At 61.5% G+C, this 17688-nt stretch overlaps 1 protein-coding gene across 1 annotated transcript in view; it reads left to right on the top strand.

Annotated features, from left to right (window-relative positions):
• The first annotated feature begins 658 nt into the window (after positions 1 to 658).
• Positions 659 to 17688, top strand: part of LOC119111359 (serine/arginine repetitive matrix protein 2) — a 34748-nt gene continuing 17718 nt past the window's right edge. The window contains exons 1-3 of the mRNA XM_037235174.1: positions 659 to 856; positions 6211 to 6360; positions 12844 to 12922. Of these exons, the coding sequence (XP_037091069.1) occupies positions 6263 to 6360; positions 12844 to 12922 (177 nt within the window). The 5' untranslated portion in view covers positions 659 to 856; positions 6211 to 6262. The remainder of the gene's footprint in view (positions 857 to 6210; positions 6361 to 12843; positions 12923 to 17688) is intronic.

A 17688-nucleotide genomic window follows, 5' to 3' on the forward strand; every position in this document is an offset into this window, starting at 1 on the left:
TGGTAACGGTAGCTTTTTGGGCATGGTAGCCTATTCTGTTGGGCATGGTAGCGCTATTCTTTTGGGCATGGTGGTGCTGGTTTTTGGGGCATGGCAGGCGTATTATGTTGGGCATGGTAGCGCTGTTCCGTTGGGCATGATAGCGCTGTTTTGTCGCGCATGATAGCGCAGTTCGCTGATGACATAGCGAGAGTGAAGCCGGGGAATGCTACCCACCGCACAGGTGTGTGACAGATCTTAAGTGGGGTAGGCGGACCGGCATGGAAAGCAGCAGATACCGGCTTAGCATGAACCGGAAACGGACACGACAGGCGTTGGGAACCGGTGGCAACACAGCGGATTTGACCCCTGCGGGAGACATCCGTTTCGAACCAGTTGTTTCCGTTTGAAGCCATTTCAGGCTTGACAAAAGGCGTGCGCCGTTTATCGGGTCACCTCCGGGAATAGTGGCCAGTCAGCCGCCGTTTGGGTGACTGGCCGCCCCGACGCCCTGGCGTCAGCTACACCGAATCGCCCCCTCATCGGCGCGATCGCCCGGCGGACGGCAGCCAACACCGGCCGACGCGAGCCGACGAGCGGCCCGACTCCGAGCGGCCCGGATTTAGTACCGCCGCGACCGACGGTGGCGCTCGGTGCGGCCCGCAGGCGCCTTCTTACGTTTCAGTGGGCCGGCCAGCGGCGGCGGTGGCGGGGCGCGCGCGGCGTCTAGCCGCCTGCGCTCGGTCACCGCTCGAGCGGCGCCCCATGGTGCGTCGGACGTGACCGGTCACGTGCTCGAGTGACCCCGCGCCTGGCGCCGCGACCGGCGGCGAGCGGTCGCCCGCGGCCGGCCCGGGCTGGCAAGCTGAGGAGACAGGTGAGGAACGGTGCCTTTCGGACAGACCGGGATCCGGACGGGCGAGACGGAGGGGAGCCAGACGAGACGGGAGGCGCAGGCGAGACGGGCTGGAGTTCAGCCGAGACGGGTCAGGATCCGGACGAGGTGGGCCCGAGTTCAGACGAGATGGATTGACGTGCAGACGAGATGACGTGAGGTTCAAACGGGCGTGGGGTTGTACTGGGCTCAGATCAGGCAGAAAAGTAGGGAAGACACAGGAGCGATTAGACGAGACGAGAACCGAGACGAAATCTGGGCTGAGGAGATCGAGGCGATGTGGGGAAATCGAGACGAGACGGACGTCGAGATGATATATGGACGACAGTTACCACGGATGGTTACTTTGGGGTCTGGACTGGGGTGGGATTGTGATGACCCGATATGACGGGCCGTAACTAGGAAGAGGACGTTTAAATCTCGGGCGTGGGCGGTCGCCTGACTGCTTGAAACGATCGGGCCCGATATAACACTAAACCGCCCGGCCGCTTACATGCCTCTCTCTGCTCGCTTACATGCCTCTCTGCCCACATGCCTCTCTCATGCGGTAGTACTCGTCCCCGTCTCCGGCTGGCGAGGGCGACAGCATAACATGCGACGTACGAGCATGACCGGATGTTTTGCCGTGCCCTTACGGTTCCAGATCTCCTTCAGCGCGCGCCGCGCTTTGGGTGTTCTATCACTGTGCGTCGGGGCTGACGGGACCGGCTGACCTCGGTTTATCGTCCGCAGTGCGCGCGGGTGGGCCAAGCCCTGCGCTGCTCCGGCTTCTGTGCGGTGGGGCCGGCGCTCCGGCTGCTGTTCAGTTTGCTTATTTGCCTTACTGTGTGCCTCCCACCGGGTCGTGCGCTGGCGTTGATGTGCTAGAAAAGCTAGCGGCGCAGGGCATGGCCGACGTCACCAGCGTGCCAAAAGTGCCGCTTCAAAAGGGAGGAATCCAGAGGAGTGATCTGGAGACACGGGTCGCACCGTCAGTTCCTTATCCGTCAAACCTCAGGAAACTTGAAACACGACAATCGCTGGCCATCAACGTAGCAGCCACACATTAAACGCCACTGAGGGCCGAAGGAATTGCCACTAGGCTGTTACTCGCCTTGGTTCCCCTTTATGTTTGCAAAACCCGAGCCCAATTTCCTCGAACGCTTCTAGGTGCGGACCCCAATGAGACCACTGGTGGTCACGCTCATAGCCGTCCAGACCGGAAACACCGGCGCACTGGTGCAGGTGCTGCGTCAACCACCACGACCTCGACACTCTCCGTTCTCCGCCCAGTGTCTCCGTTCTTGGCCCAACGTCTCCGTTCTCAGCTCCCCAGCGTCTCAGCGTCCGTCGTCGCGTGTGGTCGCCGACACCCGGTCGGTTGGTCTGGCGCTGCGTGACGTCATCTGACGTGCCGTGCTCGGTCTGCGTGCCGCCGAGGAAGCGTGACCGCTTCATAGTCCTAGGTCATGGCGAGAGACCTGATGTGGGATGCTCGGGTCATTAAGTGCATCGGGTGTCCGCGACGCGCGCCAAGTGTCTGCGTTCTCTCGCAGCGGGCGGGGAGCCTGAACGGGACTGGTTCTGAGTGAAGTAGGGGCAAGTGATGGTCGACAGTCGTCACTGCTGCAGTTATCACTGCTGCTGCAGTCGGCACGCCGACACCAAACGTTGTTAAGATTCAGCGCTGCGAATGAGAGAGCGTGTGTTGGGGACCAGGCCTGGTCATTGGCGGAAGCAGCGGTTGTTACTATTTTGTTAGGGGGTTAACCAGATGTCATGTGTTATCCTCGAGCTTTGTCCAAGCTCCGGTAGATCAGGAGGCCCGGCGCTCTGGCCTCCTCGTATATTTTGATCTTGTTTCATTGCCGGGTCGATCGTGCGCCTCCCTTCTCCGCTGGTGTGGAACTTACTCTCAAGTGGGCGGGTCGGCACCTCCGAGGGTTCGGTAACAAGCCCAAACGCTGCTGCTTCGGGAACTGGCCGCGCGGAGAGGATCGCCAACGACGGAGCAGCATTGCCTCCAGTACACGGCGTCGAATCTCCAGTGCCCACCCAAACCAACCTCTCGCTGTCAGATGTGAATACTGTCCTTCCCGAGGCCGATCCTGGCGTTTGTGATACACTGACCGCAGCTACAGCCGGCCGACGCACCGCTGGCCAGCCGGGGGCCTAACCGGGGCCATTCTTTAAACTGGGCTTAACAACTGGGTCCTGATCCTGCAGCCTAGTGAGACCTTGGCCCCGGGCGGCGACGTGGCTGCCGCTTGTCAGTCCGAGACAGTGTGCAGCTCACGTGCCAGAACAATTGCGCCTTATCAGCGCGCCAGCCCCCGCAGCAGAGGAACTGTCGGCAGACGCCCGCTCTGATGCGTTGAGAGCAGCATGGGAGGACAGGGCTGGGAGACTGCCGCCCCGCTTAGGGCAGGGCGAAGAGAATGAACTTGGGTCCCAGCCGGAGCAGTTGGGCAGCCAGAAGGTGAGAGTTCCGGCGGGGACGAACTTCCAGTTCGAACTTCCAGGCTGCGGACGCCACGGGGGCGATCGCTCTCCCGAGTCAGGGCATGACATTGGACGACTACTGCCCCACCCTGGGCGACGTGGGGAGACTCCTCGCAGTCGGGACAAGCTGGGCGACCGCCCTGGAGAGAGAGCCTCGGACGGGGCCCGACGGCGCCCGCCCGTGACCCGCCCCCGGCTGTGTGACCCGGCCGGCCTGAGGAGCGCGCAGGCCGCCGGGCAGCTGGAGGGCCTCAACGTCTCACCGCGCCCCGACGCTGGAGAGGCCGTGACCAGCGCTCCTCTCTTCCCCGCCCGTGCTCAGCCGACAGCCTGATCACCTCCACGGGACTGCGCAGCGCTGCTGACTCGCTGAGGCTCTGTCCCCCACGGGGCGACTCTGTTGTATCAACGGGCCGCCGTCGCGTGCACACCTGGTGGCGCGTCTGATGAACAGCCAGTATTTTGCTTAAGAGATTTAGCGTGTTCAGACTGGTCACTGGATTGGATCCAAACCTAATGGCGCCTGCTCGCAGCCGTTCCGGCGCCAGAGAATGTCTTGTGTCAACTTCCTCTGCCCACGCACATGTTTTGGCTGACCTGACAGCTTTGCTTTTAAGTTGCAGTGATTTGGGCACGCTGCAACAGCACCCTCTTAAAGCTGTAGGAAGCCGCGGTGCTGTTGCTGATAGTAGGTCGGGCTACGACGCGAACTGATAGGTCGCTTTTCCGCCCGGTTATCGGCAGGGTGTGACTGCATTGTTATCACACGACATTCAGGCTGACCCCTGGCAATTCCAACCCCGTCCCTCAGCGCAGCACCTCGGGAGGCTGTCCGGGATCCAGCCCTTCCCAGCCGGGTCTGTACCGGCGGCGCGGACGGCTCACCACCGCCGCCGGCGCCGGCTCGGTAGCAAATAGACGGCGGTGACGTCACTGCGGCGTGGTGCAGACGTCGGTCGGGCTGGCCGGCGGCCAGGGAGCCCGCCTGGCCGCCGGCCGCCTCACTCGACTGCTCTCCCGGCCCGCCGCCCCGGCCGGCGAGGCCCGCGCGCTCGCTGCTCAGATGGGCCGCCGCTCGGTTAGTCAGGCGGCCAGCGGCCCACCGCTGAACCCTGCCGGCCAGACCCCCTCGTTACTTTCAAACAGCCGGACACTTTATGGGGTGGCTGGCGGTGCGACAGCTGCCATTTTCATCGGCCAGCTTCTCCTACGTGGAAGGGGTCATGCAGGACACGATCAAACATGCACGAGATCTTCTACGAAGCGAGCTGAACTGAACCATCTCTTCGTCGGTCGAGAAAACCGCGCCAGGAAAAGCCACATGAAAATGCTGAGGCCTCCGTCCTTGACTCCCCCCTCCCCTCCTCCGTCAGTCCTGCAGGGCTATGTTCGCCCCCTGTCGCTCTGAGGCATCATACATCTCGCTGCGCCATACTCGAACACATTGGGAATTTGATTTGTCTTCATGGCCGTTCCCATCCCCTTTATCTCGCTGATACACCCTCTCCTCGTTCCGCTGTCGCGCTGTGCCGACCCAATCCCTCATCTGACGGGACTGTCCCCCATCTTCTCGTCCCGCCGGGCCATCCCCTCTTCCCAGCGGACCGACGTCCTACTGTGCCATCCCCTCGTCTCGCCAGAGCGTCCCACATCCCCGCCGCCTCTCGCCTGTCTGTCTCACATCTCTCGGCTCACCGGCCCGTCCGCCGCCCGCCGCCATCCCCTGGCGCTCGTCGGCCGCCTGTTTACCAGCCCGCTGACTTCTGCTCTCCGTCACGACTGCTGCACGGCTGCTGCTGCTGCACGACTGCTGCACGGCCCGGCTCGCGCCCGTCTCGCCGCGGCCGCGCCGGACGTGACGCCGACCACTGACGGAGAGTGCCGTCGCCGCTCGTCAGCCCGTGCTCGCCGCTCGTCTGCACTGGGCCCCGGCGCTGCTCGACACGGTCGACAGATGTTGCCGTCGTCGCCTGGCAGATGCTGTCCCCCCCCCTCCCCCGCTGCGACGCCGGCCTGGTGTTTCACGGTGTTCGGCGTCGGCCACGGGCTGTTGATGATCACATTTCTGTCGGCGCGGAGACGCGTTCTTTCGCATGAACTTTTATCGCTATTGCTGTTGCCGAAAACGGCACAATTTCTGCATCAACATGTTTCAGCTCCGATTGTCAGAGGAGATGGAGCACAAAATGACTGGAAAGGCGCGTTACGATATAGATTTTTCCAGGACAAGCGACACCATTCTCTGTTAACCAGGCCAACACATGCCACCGCGGTGAAGCTTGTCTGCAGCCAGTCCTGGCATCGCTTTCAGCTTGTGTCATCCCACAGGACCCTGCATTGTCTCCAGGCGAACGTCACCACCTCTGGCCTTAACGCCAGCCCCTGTGCAGCCCAAAATAAGCCGAGTGTGGGGCACCTCCAGAGCGGGGTCCATGGCGTTCCGGCCAGCCAGGAGGCCCACCGCTGCCTAGCGTCGCCGCGCGGTATCACGCGCTAGACCGCCTGCTGTCCTCTGACCCTCACAGTTTCGAACGTCTCCGCGTGTCGCGTGACCTCTGTCTGGGTCACGACCTGCAGCCGCGCTCGGCAGGAGTCCAGCCGGCCCCTGCATCGGCGGCAGCTGTGGCGACTGTCGCGGCGGCGGTGGACAACTTGTGGCGCTCGGTCGAGCTGGAGCAGTCGTCGGTCTCTCGCGTCGCAACTTGGCTGATCATGTGCGCAAAGTTGGATAAAGTAGCTGAAAGACGACGGCTGACCAATTTCGCGGAGTCGCGCGTGGGTCTGTGGGGAGGCGGAGTGTGGGGGCGCGCTGTGTTTAGCAGGCGTGAACTGAGCTCAGCTAATGCTATTTTCAGATCACGGTGTTTGGGCTGACTGAGGTCAAGGCGAGACCGCCTACCGTACAAGATGGGGGTGACCGAGGGCCAGATCAACAACATCATGGGAGGGATGGAGCAGACGGCTGGCGTCCGTCTGCACAACCACCGCCACAAGCTCAAACAAAGGTGAGCAAAACCACCGCCACAAGCTGAAACGAAGGTGAGTACAACCACCGCCACAAGCTGAAACAAAGGTGAGCACAACCACCGCCACAAGCTGAAACAAAGGTAAGTGCAACCACCGCCACAAGCTGAAACAAAGGTGAGTACAACCACCGCCACAAGCTGAAACAAAGGTGAGTACAACCACCGCCACAAGCTGAAACCAAGGTGAGCACAACCACCGCCACAAGCCGAAAGAGAGGTGAGTACAACCACCGCCACAAGCTCAAACAGAGGTGAGTACAGCCACCGTCACAAGCTGAAACAAAGGTGAGCACAACCACCGCCACAAGCTCAATCAGAGGTGAGTACAACCACCGCCACAAGCTCAAACAGAGGTGAGTATAGCCACCGCCACAAGCTCATACAGAGGTGAGTACAGCCACCGCCACAAGCTGAAACAAAGGTGAGTACAGCCACCGCCACAAGCTCAAACAGAGGTGAGCATAGTCACCGCCACAAGCTCAAACAGAGGTGAGTACAACCACCGCCACGAGCTCAAACAGAGGCGAGTACAACCACCGCCACAAACTCAAACAGGGGTGAGTACAACCACCGCCACAAGCTCAAACAGGGGTGAGAACAACCACCGCCACCAGTTCAAACGGAGGTAAGTACAGCCACCGCCACCAGTTCAAACAGATGGTGGTAGATGTAATCCAAACATTTGAGCATCATAATCCAGTTGAAACATGTGTGAGTGCTATACAAACACGACCAAAAGCCCAATCGGGGTGAGGTCTTGCACTGGCACAGCTGCCGTTCGATAAGCTCAAATAGAGATGGGTACAAACCGTCCCACGACTCGCCACAATTTTAAGCACTGGGTTGTCTTAAGCCTGTTTTGTACGTGCTAAGGCCTATTATCAAACTCCCCAGGCTGAGGTGCGGGGGAATGAGGGGTGCGGGAGCAACCACGGTTCCTTTCTCTTGCTTTGGGTACAGTTGCCCTGGAAACACAGCCGACGTGAACTGTTCATGCTTCAAAGTGCCGGCCATCATCACGACCCAGGCAGTTGGTGCCGCGCCTGTTTCAGCCTGGAACATGGTGCATTGCCAGAGTTCTATTCGTTAGCTGCATGGAAGACCCCAAAGCAGACTAGATACAAATCGCAGACGCACCTCCTATGACCGCTCAATACACGCGGCCGGCGGTTGGCGGTCAGTCCGGCTTGTGGGGGGTGCGCGCGCGCGGACACTCCGTCCCTGCTCCGCCTGCAGCTGATGGAGGCGGGCCCGTGCCGCCACGGATCAACACGGCCCGTTAGGTTGATAAATATTTGATGCGCTGCAACAGGCTGATGAGAGCGGCGTGCTACACCAGCGACGTCGGAAGTCCCGCCAGACGGATGCAAGCGTTCGGTCGTGGCGCAGGTGCAGCGAGTCACAGGTCCATGCGCCGCCGGTCACCTAATGCGGTCGCTCGATCGGCACTTCCGTGCTGCGATCACGTGGCACGGACCCGGGACAGGCATCACGTGCTTCTGGGATACGACCCATGAGACACGGATCTTGAACAGCCACCTCATGCTCCCACAGTCGGATCCCGGACGCGGTCGCTCGGCCATCCTGTGCTCTCGGCGTCCGATCGCGGAGCACGCAACCTCGTGCTCGTGCGAACCACGGAACCTCCTGTGCGCCCGCAATCCCACGAAATCCTGCCAGCACGCGGTCACGACGCACGTACGCACCCTGGCCAGACATTCCGTGCTTCCCGCGGCACGATGGCGAAGTGTCGAACGGACCCTGGACGGCCCCCCGGGGTCGGTGTGCGGTCCGACGACATCTCGCTCGACACCGTGTCCGCTGGTTCACGCGGCGGCTATTATTACTCGAGCGGCCACCCAACGCATTTGGCCAGCGAACACTTTGGCCAGACTGCACTATTCGGCAGCGAGTTCACGTCAGACCGGACTAAAACTCGTCTTTTTCAGAGCTTAGATTGAACAGCGCGCTGTTCATTCCGTTGATGTCGTATGCGGGGTGCTCGGCAGTCGTCGAGGATGTGTACACAGTGAAACGAGGCCTGATGTTAGCAGCGCTTGAGTTTACTTCACGATAAGAAGTAACCTACCTCCGACACTAAGTCAATTAAACATTCAAAGTAGGTGATATAGAAAAGCCTACAAACAGCCTATCGGTTTCGCAGTGTTTTTTATCCCAGTTTTGAGCATACCATACAGCCTGCACGAGAGTCACTAGTACCACACACCCCGCACGGAAGTCACTAGTACCACACACCCCGCACGGGAGTCACTAGTACCACACACCCCGCACGAGAGTCACTAGTACCACACACCCCGCACGGGAGTCACTAGTACCACACACCCCGCACGGGAGTCACTAGTCGTCAGTGACCGTCACGTTGGCACTGACGCCGGCTCCCTTTGCTGGCGGCACTCGGCCGGCCGGCTGCTGCTGCTCCTATTTTATGTATACTGTAATCGAAGTGCTTTCCCTCTGGCACGAGACCAAGCGCTTCAGAAGGGGGTGCTCAGTTAGGCACCCATTGGTCAGATGCATGCGCTTGTCAGTTTGCCTTGACAGGCTTTATTTTTGCGGCAATTTCTCAGACCACGATGCGCTAGCCAAAACGAAAACATACCGCCGCGTCGCAGGGCGTTGGCGTTTTCGACGACGTCATCGGATGGCGGCGCGATGACGTCGTCACGCGGCGCCGTGACGGTGGCATGTCACCATCAGAATCAACAGCTGACGCGCCCAGGCGAAGGAGGAACGCTGTGACCTCACTGCTGACTTATGTCGTCACGCGTTGCCATGGCAATAAGCTAAGCTCGCTCCAGCGAGCATGCTTGGCGTGCTTATCGCGGCGATGGGGATCTTTCTGCAGTCATAGGTGGTGAATGTTGGCCTGAGCATGCGAGACAAAGGCATCGTAGCGAGGGTCTCTCGGTGACAGATGTCTCCCCGGACTCTCGGAATTTCTGTGAAAACGACACGTTCATATGACTTGTGCGCGGTTGAATTTGCACGATTCTCCATTAGTTATTAGCTTATTCGCCTCTTTAATATGGTTAGAGCTGGCCCAAATCATGCCTGTCTAAGTTCAATGTGCCTTACCCTTGATCACTTCTGGAGGTCGATGTTTTAATGTCGTGGAAAGGTATTACCGCCGCTGTGATCAGCACGCCAAAAAATACAGCCAAGCTAGTGCTTAGCCAAATGGTAGTAACCGGGCTTCGAATGTAAATTCTAACGTGTGGGCGGTATTGATGGGGGTTGGAGGGTCCGGTCAGGGGTGGTGTGCCAGGTGCGAACCGGAGCGTGGTGAGGGCGCGCGGGGGTCAGGCTGGTGCCACCCGACCCCGGCCCGCCTGACCCGCAGTCGTCTGCCAGGCGACGCCGGGCGCTGACGATGGCGTCCGCTGCCTTGCCAGGTGCCGCGTCTTGGCGGCGCCCGCCGGTCGACAGGCAGCCAGGGGCCGCCGCCGGGGACAGGCAGGCGGAGGCCGCTACCGGGGACAGACAGGCGGAGGCCGCCGCTGGGGACACACAGCCAGGGGCCGCTGCCGGGGACAGACAGGCGGAGGCCGCTGCTGGGGACACACAGCCAGGGGCCGCCGCCGGGGACAGACAGGCAGAGGCCGCTGCCGGGAACAGACAGCCAGGGGCCGCTGCCGGGTACACACAGGCTGGGGCCGCTGCCGGAGACAGACAGCCAGGGCCGCTGCCGGGAACAGGCAGCCAGGACCGCCGCTGGGAACAGAAAGCCAGAGGCCGCTGCCGGGGACACACAGCCAGGGGCCGCTGTCGCGCAGAGCTGGGCGGAGACCCATGTCAGGGACTGTTTTCGGGGTTTTTCTCGAACGGGTGGATACTACCGAGAGCATGCCTCAAGAGGGAGAGGGGGGGGGGGGGGGGCGGGCTGCTTTCTGGGCTGTTTTGGTGGAAGCGGTTCGGACTTAACTGAACTAGAACCACCGAGACCGTATGCATCTGTTGTGCTCACGCTTACCGATTTATATAGCATATTTCTTCTTGCTAGCCATTCCGTCTTTATCGCTGCAATATTTCCGGCGTTCAGTTTTGGCCTTCATGTGGACCTTACGGGAGACCAGTACATAACGGCGACACCGGTAAGCACGTCACGATACTCACACCAGGAGCAAGACAACGCATCAAACCATAGCCTTATGCCGCCATCAGTGGAAAAGGGAAACAAAACGACGTGACAACTTTAGAAGTGGAAACATTCCCGGCGATCAGCGTATGTTGTGTTCTTAAAACTGTCCTTGGGCGTCATTATTTGTTTAGAATGCTATCTTCGTCTCTCATGCCGGAGGGAGTCATTTAGTCCAACTTTGGGTGTATCAGTGCAAAAGTCAGCACGCAAGGCGTGAGTATCTCTCAAATTGCCACGAAGATGCGCGCATGTGGTGCAGCGCAACACGCGCGCGTCTCTTGCAAATTGAGAACCCCTCGCTATTTGAGCACTTATCACGTTGTTGCCGCATTCGGATCACTTGGCCTGTGCACCCTACTACCCAAATATTGTTCGTGCAGCTAGCGTTATCTACCAGCCGTCTTCACCGCCGCCACTGGTCGTTGCCCCGGAGGTGCGGCCGCGTCTCCGGTCGTGCCGCAGCGGTCGGTCCGGGCTCGGGGGCCGGTCCGGCGGACCCCCACCTTCGCCGGCTGTCCCGGCCGGCTGTCTGCGGTCGGTGCCTCTGTCGCCGAGCCGCCGGCGCCGGGTCAGGTCGGCCGTGACGTCACTCGGGGTGATCGATGCTGCTGCGACCGTGGTCCCAGCTGGCCTCTGCCGCCGGCCCCGGCCCAGCACAGCCTCGCCATCGGGGTCACGCCGCCGAGGCGGGCCGGCCGGCTGCGCTGCGCCGGTCACGCCGTGGGCCGTGAGATGTGCCGTACGCGACGACGCGGGACGTGAGGGTCGGGAGACTCGCCGGGGCTCCCTCACGGCTGTGCGTGGAAACACTCGCCCTCCGACGCACGCGTGCAATGTGCGGAACAATGCGTGGGCGTCTTTAAAAAGGGCCTGTTCCGGCTCCAACCCACAGCCACCGTAAAGAGACGCGTGGCCACGGATAACTAGTGATGCCTGGCTTTGTCAGCACATCTTCTTGTTAAGCTGGCGTCTGGTGTCACGCATGGGTGCGGCTTCTCAAAGCCAGTTAAGATGAGTCTCTGCGGTGTCGAATAACGTGGAGAGGCACCCCAAACGGGGTGCCTCTATCTCGGGTTTTGTCTCGGGTTTCGGACACTTTATTTTGTAATTTGGAGAGCATAGAAACGCTATTTGATGCCTCTTCTCACGTCTGCTCGCATGAATTCGATGATTATCGGGGATGGGAGGACTCTTTCAACTTGGGAGGGCTAAGCTGCAAGCAAGCTGATGCAGCACGTGTGTGCTGGAGCCCCCGCAGCTGAGTGCGATCCCACACTCCTAGCGTGGCGTGTCGAGCCGGGACCGCTGCTGTCTCAGGTCCTCCTCGTCTGGGTGCGTGACTCTGCCGGCGCCACTCCCTGCCACCTCAGCGGCGGCTCGTCGGCCGCCCAGGCCGTAGGCAGGCAGCGCCGCCGGTTCGCGGGTGGGCCAGATGATACGGCACGTGCCGGCCGTCATGAGCGCTCTGATCGTTCGCATCTGTTGTCGGCCGCGACGAGCCACGGATCCTCGGGCGCCCGTGCTCACTAGCTGATGCGTGACACATTGTCCGCGCGCGTCGTCTGCCGGAGGCGGGCCGGGCGCGGGGACGGTCCGTGTTGCCTGTATAGAGGACAACACGAGCGCGCCCGAGGTGGCGGCTTTGTTGTGCCGTCGGACACTCTCGGGCGGGGACAGATGGGCCAGCACCCATCGGAAAAGCGACTCACTAACAGCACGCGCCAGGGATGCGCACCAGCACTAGCACAGGCGGTGCTGCATCCCTCCTTCGCTGCCCTGACGTTGCCGCTGGCAATGTGCGCCGCCGGTGGCCCACAGCTGTGGCCGCTGTCCGTGTCAGGCGACTGTGTCGGCCAGCCGGGCCGAGCCACCGCCGCTGGAATCGATAGTCGCCGCCGCCTCGTCTGCTGCTGCCGCCACCCCCTCCCCCCGCCACCCCCGTCCCTGGCACACACAGCCACATACCACGGCGCGATCAGGTACCCGCCCGCCCCCACCCACAATACGCGATCGCATTGCAAGTAGTAACACATCCACCGCCGCTGTTTTCAACCACGCTATTTTTTGTCGGTGGAGGTACGTGCCTTGCTGAAACCTTCTTGCGGTTGACGCTTGTGACCAATCAGGCTCACGGACAGAGAACGCCAGCACGCCAACTAGGCTCGCGGGTTCGATGACGTTCGATAGCGGGTAGCTTCTTTTGACGTCATTCTAACTCGTTACGTGTAACATGAGCTAATGACCCCAAATTAGCTCACATCCCTCACGCTCACCCGTCTCATCAAAGTAATGCCCTGTTCCAGGTTTGACATCGTGAAAAAGCTGGGGCAAGGCACCTACGGCAAAGTGCAGCTTGCTATCAACAAGGAGACGGGCCAAGAGGTGAGTGTAGCGACACGGGCTGGGGCGGCCTGCGTTCCTCTCTCGGGTGCCTGGCCGGGCTGGGGCCGCCGTGTGTCCCTCTCTCGGACCGCCTGGCCACGCTAGGGCCGCCGTGTGCCCCTCTCTCGGGCCGCCTGGCCGCGCTGGGGCCGCGTGTGCCCCTCTCTCGGGTGCCTGGCCACGCTGGGGCCACCGTGTGTCCCTCTCTCGGACCGCCTGGCCGCGCTGGGGCCGCCGTGTGCCCCTCTCTCGGGCCGCCTGGCCGCGCTGGGGCCGTCGCTCTGACGCGACATCGATCGACTCGGTTTTTTGTGTCTGTCGGGCAGTAGCGTGCGCCGGTCGGCAAACAACGCGCACGTGGGAAGATGGGGTCAGGAGAACCCTTGACGGGCAAGGCAATGACGAGATAAAGAATGCGGGGTGCGGAAAAGATGCCGCCGCTGGATGAGGCTGGATGGGAAGTGACAAGAGTTTTTGGGTATTGGGCGAAAATGTTGGCCGGGGTCAAAAGCGTGCGGAACTGGTAACGGCCCATCAAAGTACCTCGTTTTCCCCAGACTTCAGAGAAGTCTCCAGATTTGGTGGATTTCATTTTGAGATAGGGAGCAAGTTGTCCCGATGCCTCCGACATACCCCGATGACCAGGCTTGTGCGGGCTGATCTTGCTGCAGTTCGATTCTTACCAGAACAGAGAAGCCGCTTGGATGATGGGTGTTCGCGCGCGCGTCTTTGTTCGTGAGCAGATCAGGCGTCTTGTCAGCGACTAGGTGGGCGGAAAGGCCAAATGTCAACGGCACTGTCGTACAAGGTCATCGGTTTGCCCTTGGTCTGTTGGATCTGGTGTGCCTTCATCGCAGCAGGCAGACTCCTGGCTCCGACTCGTGGCACCGGGAATGTTTTCCCGACCTTCTTCTCTGTGCGAAGCCGGCCAGATCTGCGGAAAGCACAAAACCGTGACTCACCCAAGAGCAAGCAGATGCCTTTGGCACCGCTTGCCGATTCAGTCATCGACTCTCCGAAGTCTGTGGACTTGGCTGCGATGTCCCGCGAACGCGCTGCCAGTTTCGATCCGCGGTCGTTACGGGCGACCGCCTGTAGGGTATTGACCATCGCCCGCATGGGGTAGCGGTCGAAGCGGCGCGGCCACGGGTCACACTCCGGCTGTCAGGAGGATGCGCGCCGTCGCCTCCGCGCCTGCCGCCTGATGATGTTGGCATTCGAGCGGTGTGTTGTTGCCGGGCCGCTAAAAATAGTCGCTCCAGGAATGTTTGGCAGTCCCCACGGCGCCGCTGGACACTTGCTCGCGCCGGGAGGAGCCGACTTCTTCGGCCGGCCCGGCTCGGCTCTGCCGCTCCGCTGGGCACCGCGCGTGGCCGGCCGCCTCCCGCGACCGCCGCCGAGTGTCCGGGGGTCGGTGCGGGTTCTGTGCGGCCGCTGCTGAGCCGGGCGCGTCAGCTGTCGCGTCAGGTCAGAAGGATAGGACGGCCGCCGGCCCCGGAAGAACGGGCCCCAGGGAGCTGCGGAGGATGTGATTGGGTTAGACGAATTGGCCATCATGACGGCAGGCGAACTCTGAAGTTTGATTTGAATGTCAGTGGCGGTTAACTGATGGGAAGTCTCTCTGACGTCTTGATGCGCGTTGCCTGAGGTATGACACAGTCCAGCTCTTTATCGACGCCGGGTCTGAGCCCTGTAGCGGGGAAGAGAAGCGCTGGACGGTGGTCAGCGCAGCGGGCGCCACTTTCTATTGCCGTTGTCTGCTGGTTGATGGTAAAAGGGTTCTGAGGCATTAGCTTTAAGCCAGTTTTACGCCGGATCTTGCAGATCTCTTGTGTCGGCTATGATACACCCGTCGGGTGTGGATATCGCTGATCTTTGAGCTGGATCACCGCCTCGTCCGGAACTGAACCTTGCTTGGGTATCTAAGCCGTGGCGCCACCGTTTGATCTGAACAAGAGGGAGAGGGCGTGCCGTTCTTGGTCCGGCCGGTCGGCCGACTCTCCGGGGCTATTACTTAGTGACGTGCGGCCGTGGTGCGCCACCTTCACTGAAGCACCGCCTCTCCAGCAGACGGACGTTCTGCGGTGATTTGGCCCGTCACTGGCTGCTGTCGGGTGGCCGTCGGACTCTGGCGCCGTTCGTCTGCCGCGGCTGCCGTCTGCCCCGCACTCAGCTGCGATAGTTGGGCCGCGCGGATCGGCCGGTGCGTCTCTTGCCAGCCTGTGACGACGTCACGTCATTCTGACGGTCACAGCGATGACGCCGGCGGATATGGGTGCGCTGCGCCGGCCGCGTGCCGCGTAGGGGTGTCGCCACCACGGCGGTGCTGGCTGCCAGACGCCGGCGCCGGCGCTGGCACGGCTCCCAGCAGGGACGGCCGCCCCAGCTGGCCGCACGGGCCGGCCACCTGAATCACGGGGCGTGAGCTGAAACCCGGAGCGATCGGCGAGCCGGCGCCACGCCTGGGGGCTGGGGCGGAGCTGACTGACCACTACTCGGCAACTGGGGACGGAGCTGACCGACCACTGCCCGACAACTGGGGACGGAGCTGACCTACCACTGCCCGACAACTGGGGACGGAGCTGACCGACCACTGCCCGACAACTGGGGACGGAGCTGACCGACCACTGCCCGACAACTGAGGGCAGAGCTGACCGACCCACTGCTCGGCAACTGGGGACGGAGCTGACTGACCACTGCCCGGCAACTAGGGACAGAGCTAACTGACCACTGCCCGGCAACTGTGGGCAGATTTGATTGACCACTTCCCCACAACTGGAGACGGAGATGACCGACCCGCCTCCCGACAACTGGGAACTGACAACTGCCCGCCAACTGGGGACGATCACTGCCCGGCAACTGGAGGCGGAGCTGACCGACCCACCTCCCGGCAACTGGGGACAAAGATGACCGACCACTGTCTGGCAACTGGGGACGGAGCTAACCGACCCACTGCCCGAGAGCTGAGAACGTCAGCAAGATTGTAAAAAATGGCAACTAGGTGCTGGCGGAGCGTTGCGTTGAGACGAAGATGCTAAGAACTGGGATAATGTTCTGACTAGGCTTGTAAAGGCGCATGGCAACCGGAAGGCGAGCGATACGTACCGGGGTCCGAGAAGAAAGCAAATATCTGCACTGGATGCCGAGCGAAGAAGCGATAAAAGCCAGTGTCCGGTCTTTGGAATAGGTCTCACAGCGTGTGATGTTGAGTCTGGTGGCCTCCGATGTGACGAGCGGGGAGTCAGTGAAGCACCGCGGCGCAATCGATATCGTTGAGTATCCCGTCTTTTTCATTCTCAGTAACAGTGCGCCAACTCCTCAACCACCTGGAGAAGCACATCCTGTTTTGCCGGATAGAAATTAGGTTAGATCAATGTTAGGCCACCTTCCTATCACAGCCTCAGTCGCCTGTATGCAACACGACCTGTTCCTGACAGGCTGATTTGATTAGTACACTCGCGTCCCCTTTTTGTCATTTGCGCACGCGCTCATCCTGGGGGCCTCTCCGGTCCGCCTGTGTGACTACCAATGCTGCTCATCCCTCACCCTCTGGTCCGCCGGCATTACCCCCAATCTCATTCATTTCTCCTTCATTCAATTTGTTCATGAAGCCACCAGTGTAGCCTGCTCCTCCGCCTCCGGTCAACCTGTGCAGCCGTCGGCCTATCCCCCCCCCCCCCCCAGCCCGCGGTATATCCGCCGGCTGGTGCGTCCCACCTGGCCGCCCACACGGCCGTCGCCCAGTGCGCCCTCCCGGGCCTCGCCGCCGGGCCGGAAGTGCAGCGCGCTGCCCGCTCCAGCGGCGCCGGTCGGCGCGCGCGGTCGTCGCCGGTGACGGACCGCCGGCGGCGCTATTTCTGGAGGTGCCGTGCACGCCCGGCGTCGGGCTGGCGCAGCGCCCGGCCGGTCTGCACCGATAGTGCCTGACCGGCGGCGCACCGGCGCCGCTACCGCCGCCGGCCCGGGGCGGCATGGCCACACGACCTGGGGGGGGGGGGGGGGGAGGGGAGGGACGGTCACACCGGCCCTCGGCGGCACCAGCGTGAGGCAGTCGCGCGCCGTTATGAGCACGCCCGAGCACAGGTGCGTCGCTGTCGGCTGGCGCCACCCGCCGTCCACCAAACGGGCACCAGCCGCAGCTGTTGTGCGCGCTGTTTTACAAATGTGGCCGCGTGGTGAGCTGTGAAGACAAGGGGTGCCGTGCGCTGACCTCCGTCGTTAAAGACGTCTGCAGAGCGAGGGCACCGTTTGTTACCGTAGTCGTTGAAGCGAGTCGGCCACAGCGCTAGCCAATAGGACTGGGTCGCTGAAAATGTCAGCCCGTGCATTGGCTGGAGGGGTATAAATAGATTACGCAGTTCCACTGTAGTGGACCGGTGTCAGTCACACCAGCCAATGAGACGGGGTAGATCACACCTCCATCCAATGGAACGGCGTTCGGTAACATCACCGGCCAATGGGACGGAGGTCGGTCACGACACCGGCCAATGAGATGGGGTGGGTCACATCGCCAGCCAATGGAAAGGCGTTCGGTAACATCACCGGCCAATGGGACGGAGGTCGGTCATGACACCGGCCAATGAGATGGGGTGGGTCACACCGCCAGCCAATGGGACGGGACGGGTCACACCACCAGCCAATGGGACGGCGATATTTCTTCCACCGGTCTGTGCACCAGAGCTGGTGACGACTGGGCGGGTTTCGCCGGGCCAGGGTTCAGTCTCAACACAGCCGTCAGGGGCAGCTATACGGCTTCCTGCCGTCAT

Source organism: Pollicipes pollicipes, unplaced genomic scaffold, assembly GCF_011947565.3.
Source record: "Pollicipes pollicipes isolate AB1234 unplaced genomic scaffold, Ppol_2.1 Scaffold_7261;HRSCAF=8764_pilon_pilon_pilon, whole genome shotgun sequence".
Taxonomy (NCBI): Eukaryota; Metazoa; Arthropoda; class Thecostraca; order Pollicipedomorpha; family Pollicipedidae; genus Pollicipes; species Pollicipes pollicipes.